This window comes from Lentinula edodes, assembly GCF_021015755.1.
Source record: "Lentinula edodes strain Le(Bin) 0899 ss11 chromosome Unknown C8R40scaffold_15, whole genome shotgun sequence".
In the NCBI taxonomy this organism is placed as follows: domain Eukaryota; kingdom Fungi; phylum Basidiomycota; class Agaricomycetes; order Agaricales; family Omphalotaceae; genus Lentinula; species Lentinula edodes.
Genome location: NW_025764321.1, coordinates 692,645 through 706,417, shown reverse-complemented (window position 1 = coordinate 706,417; position 13,773 = coordinate 692,645). Strand labels below are relative to the sequence as shown.

The following is a 13,773-nucleotide window of genomic DNA, read 5'->3' as shown; positions in this document are numbered from 1 at the left end:
CTCCCTACTTGTTCCACAAGTCTCAGGACCTCAATCTTAGGTAACATTGAAGCTTCCTATGACATCCACCCGCATCTTGCTTCTCTGTTACCACCTCCATTGTTAGGGAATTGTCACGAAGCGGCAGAGGCGGAGTGACTAACGGAGCGGAAAAGCGGAGCGACTAAGCAGAACGGTGAGGCGGAGCAACTGGACAAGGCAACAAGGCGGAGCAACTAAGCAGAACGGCGGCAAGCTGGTCCCAGATAATGACAGAGATATATTGAGTATCGTAGCCATAGGTAATAATAAGTAAGCACATACCTGGTCCCAGATAATGACAGAGAGGTCAAGATAAGGGACCAGGCTGTGGAGGGTTGGCTATATATACATAATCCGGTCTGCGAGAAACAACGATGTAATACTGTACAGTTTAGGAACAAGGAAGGTGGCGGAAGCCAGTAGAAGGAGAAGATGGGTCAGGTGGATCAGTAATCAATGGGGGTTTGACAGTGATGGGATGATGTATCGTACAAGTAAAGGCGTCGAGACGGTGAGAAAAGGAAAATGATAGGGGCTGCGTACTTTATGACATTACCCCCCTCCTTATGACCATTGCCCTCGATGGTCAAGGCTTTGCCGCTGTTGGGTGTTTTTTATGAAAGGCCCGAACAATTTTTGGTGCTCGACTGAGGTTGGCTGCGGGTTCCCAAGAGTTGTGCCCTGCGTCGTAACCTTTCCACTTAACCAAGTATTCCAACTTCTTCCATCGAACCCGGCTGTCAAAGATCTCCTCTACTTCGTATTCTGGTTCGTCTTCATCCTCTAAGTATACCGGCTCTGGTGGTGTTGGTATTTCGCCATTAATGGAGTTACCTTTCCAGGGGTATAGTTTATCAACATGGAAGACAGGATGGAGGCGATCTAGGGATAGGGGAAGGTCAAGGCGGTAGTCTAAAGGGCCAATTTTCTCCAGAATGCGATAAGGGCCAAGCTGTCGATCTCCTAACTTTTCACTGGAAAGCTGAAGGTTAATGTCCTCTGCACTGAGCCAGACTAGGTCTCCAACTTTAAATTGATGAGCTTTCCGCTTCCCGCGTTCGTATCCCTCCTTCTGTTGTTTCTTTCCTAGGTGTAAGGCAGCTCCGGCATCTTGTCGCGCTTCTCGGAGAATCCGTATACGGTCATCCACAGCTGGAATACCGCTGCGTTGGCCCACTGGGATATTGAACAGGGGAAGATAGCCGTAGGTTAGCTCGAACGGGGACATGCCTAGCGCAGAATGAGTCCGTGAGTTAATCACAAACTCCGCCATGGGAAGGTGCTCTGCCCAGTCGTCTTGTCGTCGTCCTACATAGAGGCGGATGTATTTCTCTACTTCCTGATTTGCTCGTTCGGTTTGGCCATTAGACTGAGGACGGTATCCGGAGGTTAGATCTGATTTAATTCCTAGCCTAGCGAGAAGGAATCGCATGAGTTTAGCTGCAAACTGGGGTCCGCGGTCGGATTTAAAGTGAAGAGGAAGACCATGGAGACGGAAGATCTCTCGGTAGTAAATATCGGCAACTCCTTCAGCTGTGATGGAGCTGGTGCAAGGAATAGCGTGAATTTGTTTTCCATACAGGTCTGTGCAAACCAAGACAGCATCGTAGCCTTGGGAGTTAGGTAGCTGTGTTATCAGGTCAACCCCTACCTCTTCCCATAGACCGGATGGTACATCTAATGGTTGAGTTACGGCCCGTGGGTGTCGCTGGATCTTCTTACGGGCACAAACCTCACATCCCTCAACGTATTTTTCCACAAAAGAGCGCAACGTAGGCCACCAGAAATGGGTACTGACCAAATCAAGTGTCCCGTGTAGTCCGGGGTGTCCTGCAGTTGGATGGTCATGGCATTGACGGAGTACCTCAGTGCGTAGGTCGTCGTTTGCTGGTACGTATACTCGACCTCGGTAGTAGACCAACCCATTGTCCTCTTCCCATTCGGCTATCCCATTGGCCAAGCGCTGTAGTCCGTGCTCTTTGACTGTTTTGAGACCCTCCAATACCTGTGCTTCCCGTTCTGAGGCTTTCCGGATACGATCCTCCAAGGGGTTCTGTAGGATCGAAGCTGCAATTTTTACGAAGTGGCCAGGTTTAAGGACTGTCTGTTGCCGGTTATCATCGCTGTCCGATACATGATGAACTGCCATGTGGGAGAGAGCATCAGCTTGGGTGTTTACTCTGCCAGGGCGGTGGATCATATGAAAGTCAAACCGTGACAGATAGAGGGCCCATCGGGCTTGTCGGCGGGTGAGATCTTGTGCAGTGCGCCAGAATTCGAGGTTCGAATGGTCCGTAATGATGTCGAATGGTTGAGGGAGTCCTTCTAGAAAGTTCCTCCAATCCTTCAGTGCTTCAATGATAGCAAGCATTTCTCGATCGTAGATTTCGTAGTTCCGTTCCGCTGGCTGCATGGATGCCGATCTGAAGGCTACCGGATGCCATTGGCCATCGTCTTGCTTCTGCATAAGGGCGCCTCCCGTGGCAAAGCCTGATGCATCTACCTCGATTCGAGTAGGCCTGTCTGGTGTCCATAGAGCAAGGATCGGTGCGGAGATGAAGGCTTCTCGAAGGGTATCAAATGCTTTCTGTCGAGTGTCGGTCCAGGTAAAGCTGGTGTCTTTCTTCGTCAGGTCGTTCAGAGGTCGTGCTATTTTGGCAAAATTCCGGATAAAGCGTCGGTAGAAGTTTGCAAATCCCAAGAACCCTCGTAGTTCCCAAAGGTTAGTAGGGACTGGCCAGTCACGAACAGCCGCTACTTTTACCGGATCCATTCTCACCTCCCCTTCTGAGATGATGAGTCCGAGGTATTCAATCTGTTGTTGTTCAAATTCGCATTTTTCGGGTCGTAGGTAGAGGTCGTGCTTTTCTAACCGAGTTAATACTTCCCGTACCATTCGTCGGTGTTCCTCGAGATCGTTACTGAAGATAAGGATGTCATCTAGGTAGACTGCCACCTTGCCGGCTGCAATGAGATCAGCAAATATAGCATTCATAAGTGCTTGGAACGTGGCAGGGGAATTTGTGAGACCAAAGAACATGACCTTAGGCTCGAACAAGCCTCGGGTTGTTGCGAACGCGCCTTTCCATTCATGCCCCTTCTTAATCCGTATGTTATTGTAACCCCAGCGGACATCAAACTTCGTGAAGTATCTGGCTCCCTGAAGTCGGCTAATGATGTCAGCAACTAATGGGAGAGGGTATCGGTTCTTCACAGTGTACTCGTTCAGTTTCCGGTAGTCTTGTACGAAACGGAGTTTCCCATCCTTCTTCTTTACGAAGAAGACCGGTGATGAGATTGGTGATTTTGAGGGGACGATATAGCCTTTCCGTAGGTTTTCTTCTAGGAAACGATCCAACTCCTCCTGCTCGTTTAGGGACATGGGATAAATCTTGGTACGCATGGTTGCCGGTGCTCCAGGTACGAGATCAATCGCATGGTCCCAAGGTTGGTGGGCAGGTAATCGTTCGGAGGCGGATTCTGAGAAAACCTTCTTGAAATCACGATACTGCTCAGGGACCATTTCTTCGAAGGTTTTAACGGGTTTGTCTCGGTTGGCTTCCTCTGCTAGCTGCTGGGAGTAAGTGAATCCTGCGGCGCACCAGACTTCCTCCGTCTGTTCCTCTAGAATTCCTGCTTTTACCCATGCCCGGCGAGTTTTATGATTGGCTCGAATTCGGTGTATTGGTGGTTCTTCCACCGCTGCTGATTCACTTGGTTCAAGGGTCGCTTCTAGTGGCACCTCAATGTGGGGGTTTTCTGCGGGAGGTTCCAGTTCCGGGAGTTCGAGGATCGGGGTTTCTGTGTGAGTGGCGGCTAGATGAGAGTACAAGATCTCCTCGTCTGGGACTTCTTCTATCATTACTCGAGGAGGCTTTACTGAAAGTCGTCCTTTCTCCCAATCAATCTCCGGATTTACCTTCCGTAGCCAGGGGAGTCCAAGGATGATGTCTTCACCTCCTAGGTTGGTGATCAGAAAGTCCATCCATCGCTCTTGATTATCCACTGTGAGTGCTAGACGTGCAAAATGGGTTATCCGTCCAGCTCGGTTAGGTGTTCCATCGATATTAAAAACGTCGATTGGTTTATGGAGGGGTGCACATCTTACATGGTTCCGGGTGACAAAATCTTGGTTTAAAAACAGGGCGGTAGCTCCACAGTCTACCATGGCTGCAGTTGTTATACTGTGATTCCTTCCTCTTAGTCTCGCATGAATTCGGAAATGTGGGGAAGTAGAGTTTAATTCCCGGATCGACGATATTGTACATGATGGGTGCGAGTCATACGAGGAAGTAGCGAACATAACAAACTGATTACGGGGTACTCTCGGTGCAGCCGAAGCGGGTACCCTCTTTAAAAACCCTGTTGAAAGCCAGAGGACGAGGAGGACATAGCGTTAGCACGATCAAGTAATTCCCTTATTTGACCAATCTGATTGGAAAAGTCCTGGTTAGGGGGGCTCGGAGTAGCAGCTACGGGTGCAGGAGCAGATGTTGGGGTCAAGGACGCGATTTGGACGGATTCGTTTGGGAATAGGGAGAATGGCGCGGGTCCCGTAGCGGATATCTGTTGGCGTCGAGGTTGCTGGCGTCGGCCTCGGTCTCGTCCGAGTCCCATGAATTTGTCTTGGCAGACTGCTTCCAGATGTCCTCGACGTCCACAGTAGCGGCAGGTGGTTTCTCGGTGTGGGCAGTTTTGCTTGACATGACCTTGGGCACCGCAGCCGAAGCATCGTCCTCGCATGCGAGCTAGGAATGCTTCCCTAGTATTCCCATTACTGGTGTGGGTTGCATCAATGTCCATAGCATGGGGGTCAGCAGGGGTAGTATGAGCGGTATGCGTGGGAGGGTATCCAGAGTTCCGGCCAGTCATCGTGGGATCGTGCAGGTAGACATCCACCGATATGGCCCGTTTGATTGCCTCCTTCAGAGTCGGAGCAATTCCTTGGGCAATGTTTACGGTGATGAGGTGTTGTCGGATCTCTGGGAGTAATGCAGTGAAGAAACGTTCCCGCAAGTCAATATCAGACATTTCAGTCCGATCTCCGATATCCTTGAACTTCTGAGCAAATTCCGCAACTGTCTGTCCTTTACTTTGCCTGAGATTCTTGATCTCGCTACGGGCTTCCATACCTGGGTCCATTGGTTCAAACCGTTGGCTAAATTCCTTCAGAAACGCCTCCCAATTTCCTCCGAAGGGGGGATTTTCCGCATTGAAATGTAGCAGATGGGGAGTTGCCCAATCTCCGGCACTTTCTGTGAAGAAGCCCAAGGCGGACTTGATGAGTTTTACTTGGCTTTTGGCGAGATCCGGTTGTTCTGACGCCCAATTCTGGAACTGAGCCATGAAGCGACGGGCTTCAGCGCCATCTTTACCCTTGAAAACCTCGGGTTTGTTCATGCTTGACTTAGAGGATGAGCGTTCCTCCATAGCTGTAGCAAGGTTAGCTACTTGTCTGATGAGCTGAGCCATGAGATCCTCCGCAGAGGTGTTTGGGGCAGGCGGGATAGGAGTCGACATGATGGGAGTAGGCAATCGGGGCTGGGGAATCGGCAGGAAGGTTATATTGCTCACAGTGAGTGGCTCTCGGATTGAGTTCGAAAGGGCGTTGGGGCAGGGTTGAGACTGGCAATCGCGCCAAGTATCGTCGTTGTTATGGGCGTGAGCTTGGTCTCTGGGGTCAAGTGCGTGCGGGAGTGCGGAGCAGTCTATACTGGCAACAGGTGTTTCAGAGTCGGGCGGAACTGGGGAAGACGTGGTGTCTATAGACCCTGCAAGGACAACCTTATCGGTAGGCTGTCAGTGCAGTAATGGATCTTGACCTAATGTCACGAAGCGGCAGAGGCGGAGTGACTAACGGAGCGGAAAAGCGGAGCGACTAAGCAGAACGGTGAGGCGGAGCAACTGGACAAGGCAACAAGGCGGAGCAACTAAGCAGAACGGCGGCAAGCTGGTCCCAGATAATGACAGAGATATATTGAGTATCGTAGTCATAGGTAATAATAAGTAAGCACATACCTGGTCCCAGATAATGACAGAGAGGTCAAGATAAGGGACCAGGCTGTGGAGGGTTGGCTATATATACATAATCCGGTCTGCGAGAAACAACGATGTAATACTGTACAGTTTAGGAACAAGGAAGGTGGCGGAAGCCAGTAGAAGGAGAAGATGGGTCAGGTGGATCAGTAATCAATGGGGGTTTGACAGTGATGGGATGATGTATCGTACAAGTAAAGGCGTCGAGACGGTGAGAAAAGGAAAATGATAGGGGCTGCGTACTTTATGACAGGAATGCCAACCAATACCAACCCTCATCCTGGGACCTCCTTTCCAGGCTTCCACTTCCATTTAGGAGCTCCTACTCCTACAGCCCACGTCTTTTACAAGCTCTCAAGGCTCTATATTGGCCCTCTCAGCTCCCAGGACCTACAACACATGGCTCCCACAATGTTCCTAGCTATTGAGTTCATTATCGTACACCAATTACCATCCTAGGGACCTTCCTGGACCTCTCAGGAACCTCCCCAAGGGTCACCACTTTGTTAAGATCATGTACACCATATAACCGTGCCAGGGCCACAAGGTGTCTAAGTGCGGAAGACGAGTGGGACAGTAGTGAAGTTATGAACAACACCGCCGTTACGCCGTTAGTCCCCAGAGATCGAGAGTATAGAGGGAGGAGCTAAATAGCAGCCAAGTCGGAGTGGCGGTATCGCCGGTGACGAGGAGCGAACCGAAGAACGTCTAAGTCCTAAGGTTATAGTAGAGAGTACTTCAAGGTGATGAGCCTGAAGACTTAGAGGAGCACAGAGTTAAGGAGGGAATCTAAGTCGATCTAAGTTGATAATTAAACTGAGGAACTACAGTAGCGTACAGGCAGTATTTATATCTACGGAACGGCGCAGCGGTGCGGAGCGCCAGACTAACTACTAGGAGCTATACGAGTAGTACCTGCAGGGTAGAGTAAAAGACAATAAGGAGAGACTAGAACGAAAGGGTATGTGTAGCGAGAAAGAACAATAAGAAGAGATTACAATAAAGAGTGGATCTTCGGAGTACCGAGCGGCGGAATGGAGGCCCGAGGCATGGACTTGACACACTTACATTTCCATACTACTACTAGGTCATTCCAGTCCTCGGTTGCAGTTCCTGTAGCTCCAGCTTGCTCCTAGCATGCTACAACGTAGATTACCCATACCAAACCAATCCCTAAGACCAATTCCGACCCAGGTCTTACAGAATCTTGGAAACCCAAGTTTTGGGACAAAGCATCAAAGCATGATTCTGCCCATTTCAATCAAAATCTTCAGATTTAAATCCTTAATTTTGAGCAAATGCATATGCTACAAGTCAATTGGTGTTAAAAATTGAGCATATATGCTGTTATACACCTTTAGCAAATAAAGTTGAAGGTGTATATTCAACATCAATTTCGAGCTTATTACAATAGGAGCATCTGGCATCATAAATATTTAAGATGGTGTAGCCATAAAACCAAAGGATTTCATGTCTGATGGTAAACCAATTTGATACTAAGGCCCAGCATTATCTGTTTAAATGAAGTTGCATGTGACCATAATGATACAATACACAAGGCCAACCCTAACATCAAAATGGGGAAATTTTCAGTGGTCAAGGTGTGACTAATCAATTGATACCAGTTGATTGCCAAATAAACAAAAGACGGGTTGACAGTTCTTTTTCCCTTCTCTGTTTACTACCACTTCACCCTTCAACAAATTCTTGGAGAATTTGGAATTTCCATTGGTTCATAGTTTAGTTAAAGGTGTGTTTTATGAATATTTTTTTCCATGAAGGATTGTCCTTCCTAAAGCCCCGAAATGGCATTCTTGCCACTGCTACTGCCAATCCTTCAAGCTTCAACTTGAAAACGGTATCACAGTTAAGCACTTGTGCCATTCTTCCTGCTTCAAAATCATACCCTGCCACCTGGTGGTGTACTTATTTCTGCATCTCCAAAATTTGGATTTTCAGCCAAGACTAACAGTGCTTCCCAGCACTGTCTAGCTAGTACCCTTGCTATTGTAATCATCCAGATTTTGCAAATGCCTTTCATCCAAAATGACAATATCTCTCTACTCTGGTGCTCAATGGCTAATCTTGTCTGTATCAAACTAGGGTTCTCTACCTGCCAAATTCATTGGACTTTGAAGTCATATAAGTTTGTGACCTCCTTACTATCCTTTCATCCATCTCATCAAGGGAATACTTAGACAAACATCCTTATGACTGCACCCAACATTGCTTTAAATCTTGATCACAGTAAGCAACCCAGTGCATCCCGATCATTGTTGTTAGCTATTCAGAAAGTACTGATAATTTTCATAGATTCTAAGTCTATGGAATTTCCTCGGGTCAATCATAACATCAACTTGGTAACTTTACCCCAGAGTCCTATGGGAATTATTTCTTCTACCTCCGCACATTCCCCGAACGATGCAACTGTCATTGAAACTCAAATCACAGATGATGAGCTCCCTGGCATTAGCATTACCAACCTTCTCGTTTCACAGAGAGCTCGTAGTCCTCTAACTCCAAAGCATTTACCTATCAAGGCTACCGGGTTCACATCTACTAGTATAAACAGAGGTGATATCAGGACTTACCTGACACCAAGAGACAAGCCTAACGTGGGAACATCTTATGATTCCGCTTCTCCGATACTTTCTCCAACATCTCCATCCCGCATCACAGTTGCAAACACAAAGAATCGAAAACTCTTACCACTTCCCAACAAACCCGTAATTGACCTTACATTAGATGACCAGGACAATATTATTGACTCATCAACAAAGAGTAATACATTTGGTGGACACCCGGGCAAACAACCACGAACTCAGCTTCCAACCTATGGAGAGACAACGGATTCGCAAAGTTCCTCTTGGAAGCTTCATAACGGTTCTACTTCCAGTAAAGGATCCTCAGCCAAGCAGCCCCGAAGACTCCCTCGAATGGTTCACGGTGCCCCTCGCGATGTTCAGAAGCGACTCGGTCGACGACCAAGAAAATTCCCTATACATGCCACTGCCGCTGCACTCATCAATCAGTCCAAGGAGCGATTCTCGAAAAAGCCTGTCACCGTATCTACTTCCGAAACGGATAACAACCAGGAAATTTTATCCACGGAACCTGAAGGTTTCGCTATACCTTCTCGCTCTATTCAAAGATCCCCAAAGCTGTTTGACGTTGAAAAACAGGGACCCCGAATTCCTGATACTTCAGCATCTCCTCATAATGTAATGAGAAACTCGCAATACAAGTCAGAAGAAGAGCATGACCTCGTCGGTGCACTCACCTCAGCGTTTACCCGCAATGCTATTCCGGACGATTTTGATAATTCAAGCGATTTCTCTTCTGGCACCCACTCCGATGTGGCTCCTCCTAAACGTAGTCGTAGCCTTCGACAAGCAATTAAGCGAGTCCCCCAAATTCCTACATCTCCCGCGCTGAATCTACTACGTCAGGAACGGACTCCTAGAGGGCTGTGCGTCCCTCTTAGCGAGGAGGCAATTCAGAAATACCTGGATGTCGAGTATTCCTCAGTACACCTTCCTCTTGGCGTTTCCGTCGCTCCAGAAAATGATAGTGAATATGTGGACCCCAACGACGAGCTGCTCCTTGATTATGATTCGAGCAACGAAATTGTCGCGATGCGAAGAGAGCAACAACAGCTCAGGTTATATCATGCACCAACGGTTTTGGTGCATAACCTCAGGTTTGTTATGGAGCAGGCCGAATCTTCCGCTGGTGGCATCAGTCGGTCAAATCCTTTTCGACAGTACAATGTCTCAACCATGCCTCTGACCATGGCATATGTTCACCGCGTTGAAAGCCATTGCGGTTATGGTGCATTGGACTCGATTCGGAGTAGTATGCCAGATTGGGATTTTCATCCCAAACCCCTGAAGGTTAGTTCTTCAAGTTCGCGAAAAAAAAGGAAGCTGATACATTCATTCAAGCAGTATCGAATTCGAGTCGCAGCTGATGGGTCATATTCTAACAATGCGGTCCCTGCTGAATCGTTGGACGTCGGCGAACTTGTCGCTCGTCCCGAGAAACATCCACAGCCAGAGAATGACTCGGAAACCCGCAAGAGGGTCAAGTTCTTCAACAATGTCGCCAATCTCGTCCCATCTACGACTCTAAGTGAAGGAGCTGGCCGCCCAGAATTCGATGTGATTGCTTGTGGAGAACTGCTCCTAAAGCTCGTGAAAGGGAAGGTTCAAATAGCCGCTCAGGTGAGTTGTCATTTTCGTCTTCTACGTATCTGGTTATGAAACAAGTCCTCCAGGAGTTGGAAGATATCATGTCCTTCTTGCGAAATCCGTCGTTGGAGTGTATGGCCAAGAAATTCCGACAAGGAGATGACCTTGGCTTCTTCAACACGGTCGCACGCCACGATTATGATTCCATATGGCGATCTCTCCGATACATCATGCAATCGGCATCCGGTGCTTTGGGAATACCAGAGCCCATAGAAGGCGCGTTAAAGTGGGAGGCTTCGAGAGTCATGAAAAATATCTGAAATCAAGTGGTAGGGGTCTGGGTCTGTAATCAACATCAACCACAAAAATCTGGGCTCTGTTACCTGTTCCAATTTCAAACTTGTCCTGCATGGAGGAATCCAGCATTTAATTTTTTTAAACTATCAGGGGCCCACATTCGTACTATATCGCTAACAAAGAACATGAAAGGAGGAGATTACTTCTTGGCATAAGCATAGGTAACGAAGGTTAAGAGCGAACTGGAGGGATGGTGAAAATCAGAGAAAAGACCAACAGAAAGTCATGAATGATACACGTCACTGAACAATGACCTGTACAAAATCGTAATGCAACAAGGAGAAACTTAACCGTACAATCCTATGAGTAAGAGAACGGCGAGTGTCAGGGTATGGGTGAGGGTATATATTCCGTGATTCTAGAATCCTGAGAATCGTCTAATGGAGGTGTTTTAGATGTATGCATTTATTACTAGACGCGGCTAACCGCGCTTGAACAAATCCTAAGGATACTTTTGGAGGTTTCGCTTGCTGGAAATTCCGGTAGACCTTCAGGGACTATCTGTGGCCTCGTGCTCTCGTCGTCCAGGTGGCGTGATTTTCGACATACCCAAAAGACTTTGAAAGGGCTTCCTTTCGGGCGTCTTTTCACCGTCTTTAGATGTCTCGGCTTGAGCACTATGTTCGGGTGTTCTTCCTCCCTCTTCATCGTCATCAATGTCGGACATGACATGATCCTCACGCTCATCATCTCCTTCAACACTATCGTTTTCGCTCACGGAGCTGCAAATGCTAAGAGCGTCCGATGCACTAGAGCTGCGTGACGACGATGACGAACTGCCAGCACTCGATTTTGGAGGTCTGATGGTTGGCTCATCGTCAGTGGTCCAACCTCCATCCGTTTCCGTTTCTGCTTCAGTTTCAGTTTCCGTCTCCGTTTCAGCGCCTTCGAATTCTGAGTCTTCTTGGTGTTGCATCCTCAAAGACGACGAAAACCCATTTCCATTCACTAATCCATTCAAAGCATGATGAGGCTGGTGTTGACTAGGATTGATAATCCTCGACAGTGCGTTGGATTCAACTCCCGGACGAGCACCTTGCCTTGTCATCGATGTACCACTTTGCGAAAATGGGAGGTTCGTGGAAGGAGGAAGCGATGAGGAGGCCGGTGATTCTCCACCAGGAATGGGCCCACCGTACGCATCAATGGCACCCATGCAATGCATTGGGACCATATCATTGGATTGAGGGGGTGCAGTAGCTGATGTGGCAGTCGGTCTAGGTGTAATCGAAGAGGAGGAGGAAGAGACACCTAGAGAGGGAGATTTGTTGGAGGAAAACAGGATTAATTGTTCGGCGTATCTCTGCATTTCATCCTTGGGAATTACGAGATTGAAGTTATTGAGAAGGAGGAATTGCAGTTCGAGCTGATTTAATTCAGCCAGTGGAAGACCTCCAACCTGAGATCGGGTGAAAACATTCATATCAGAAAGTAAACAAGCTGACATTGAAACATACTTTTGCGTATCGTGAGTTTGTGTAAAACACATCACTGAAGAATTTGCTTGCCACAGTGACTCCAGCAATGACAAGTCGATGAATATTGTAGGAGTCGATGACAAAGCTTCTTCCTGTTGCCTCGGATGTCAACTTGGTCATGCGGTCAAAATAGACCAGCAGTGAAAGGAAGACCTCATTAGTTGTCGGGCAATATTTGAGGATTCGTAATAGATACGATTCTAGTGATATAGTGGGAATGTTCCTTGCATGAAAAGTGAGTGTAGAAGAGGGGGTTGACAGCGCGGATCGTGATGCTGTAGTCAACGAGCGCCACACGACATTGTGAAGTTCAGATGATGTTGATGAGGAAGACGACAAAGTGGAAGATGAAGATGCGGCATCAAGTTTGTCGTTGGTGGAAGCTATTTGGGTCAGCAATGAGGCCAACAGCCTTAGGAGGTCATGAGGGGGATAAGAATGAATGTCAAATGAGGTCTGCGCTGCAGGAGTCTCAATCTCCCTCGGATCAGCCGTAGGTGGTGGCTGTAGGTGCTCTGGACTCGTAGCAGAAGCAATCTCCGAATGTGAAGTGGCTGGCTGACGGTGAACAAATGGCTGTGTAGACGATGATAACCTATTCGTGGTTACCGACTTCGGTGCGGAGAACATCGAAGAAGAATGTAAACTTGTGGTAGGGAACGATGAGGATGTTTCCCTAGCGGAATGTGGAGTCGGTTTCCTATGATGCGGGGTCCGGTTACGGCTAGACGTCGTATTTCTGTGAGGAGTATCTGGCGAAGGGTTGAAAGGATGGACAAGGGCGAGCATAGCGGTTCGACCGTTGAAAGTAAATGATTTCAAGAGAATTTTATGACCGACGCGATATTACAGGTGGATGTACGGCTTGAGAAGATGTGGATCAACGAGAAAGGGTGTGAGAATGCTTCAGGTCACGCTTCGTCACCTTTCGTCACGCTCTTTTCATTCCGCCTGGTGCCACAATCGTATTCAATGAGATTCTATGTTCATAATGCTCAAAGTCCATTCACTTCTTACCCCACAAAGAGCTGCTTACACTGCTGAATCTGCAGGTAGGCTTGGTCTCACCAATACCATCTCTGTGGGTCCCCTTTTACTTATAGCGAGAGGCGAGACTCTATTGCTGTAAGTATTCGGCAGGCTGACAGTCCTTGAATGCCTTACCAACTCTGATTAATCCTGTGCCCAACATTCTCATTCCGGATCCTTGGAACAAGAACTGCAGCCCAAGTTTTCCACCCTTTTCTACCTCAGTCCAAAGTGGTTCATGGCGCGCCACGCATGACGAAGTCAATATGATTCTTGAGTAGATATACCGGGATCTCAAACGTGCGGACCCAGTCATCAGATGACTGTTACTAGACCGGAAACCGTCCCTCTATGAGGGCAAACTTCGATAGAGGGTTTCGTCTCCTAGTGGGCTTGGTCTCCAAGCTAGACTGTTACCAGGTTGCAATTGAATTCCGAATCTAAATTTTTTCCTGGGAGGCCTTTGCTTACACATCCCACTACTTTTTTCAAGTGGTCGGTACCTATTGACATCATTCCGCTTCCCAAACCCCAGTGGTTCAATACGGGGGCAGGTAACTAATCTAGGATCCTTTGTTCGATTTTGGGCTTTCCCTTCCCGGTAGCCTTCCTCCAATTTCAAAGCTTATATGTGATCTCACATGAGCTCATACTTTGTACAA

At 47.9% G+C, this 13,773-nt stretch overlaps 3 protein-coding genes across 3 annotated transcripts; 2 read left to right on the top strand and 1 right to left on the bottom strand.

Moving 5' to 3' along the window:
- Positions 1-8,267: 8,267 nt before the first annotated feature.
- Positions 8,268-10,567, top strand: C8R40DRAFT_1170099 (uncharacterized protein; the record flags this gene model as incomplete). The annotated part of the gene is made up of 4 exons (XM_046231479.1): positions 8,268-8,304; positions 8,371-9,950; positions 10,005-10,280; positions 10,334-10,567. The coding sequence occupies 4 exons, from the start codon at positions 8,268-8,270 to the stop codon at positions 10,565-10,567; spliced, it is 2,127 nt and encodes a 708-aa protein (XP_046087065.1).
- Positions 10,568-11,094: 527 nt separating this feature from the next.
- C8R40DRAFT_1069146 (cyclin-domain-containing protein) lies at positions 11,095-12,871 on the bottom strand (the record flags this gene model as incomplete). Its single annotated transcript, XM_046226083.1, has 2 exons — positions 11,095-12,003; positions 12,062-12,871. The coding sequence occupies 2 exons, from the start codon at positions 12,869-12,871 to the stop codon at positions 11,095-11,097; spliced, it is 1,719 nt and encodes a 572-aa protein (XP_046087064.1).
- Positions 12,747-13,414, top strand: C8R40DRAFT_173001 (uncharacterized protein). The gene is made up of 3 exons (XM_046234243.1): positions 12,747-13,082; positions 13,135-13,163; positions 13,314-13,414. The coding sequence occupies exons 1-3, from the start codon at positions 12,914-12,916 to the stop codon at positions 13,365-13,367; spliced, it is 252 nt and encodes an 83-aa protein (XP_046087063.1). The 5' UTR covers positions 12,747-12,913; the 3' UTR covers positions 13,368-13,414.
- Positions 13,415-13,773: the final 359 nt, after the last annotated feature.

Bases quoted from the DNA above. Each gene is read 5' to 3' on its own strand.
- C8R40DRAFT_173001 (XM_046234243.1), top strand. From the start codon at position 12,914: ATGACCGACGCGATATTACAGGTGGATGTACGGCTTGAGAAGATGTGG. The intron at 13,083-13,134 runs GTCCATTCACTT...CTGAATCTGCAG, and splicing joins CTATGTTCATAATGCTCAAA to GTAGGCTTGGTCTCACCAAT. The intron at 13,164-13,313 runs GTGGGTCCCCTT...CTGCAGCCCAAG, and splicing joins GTCTCACCAATACCATCTCT to TTTTCCACCCTTTTCTACCT.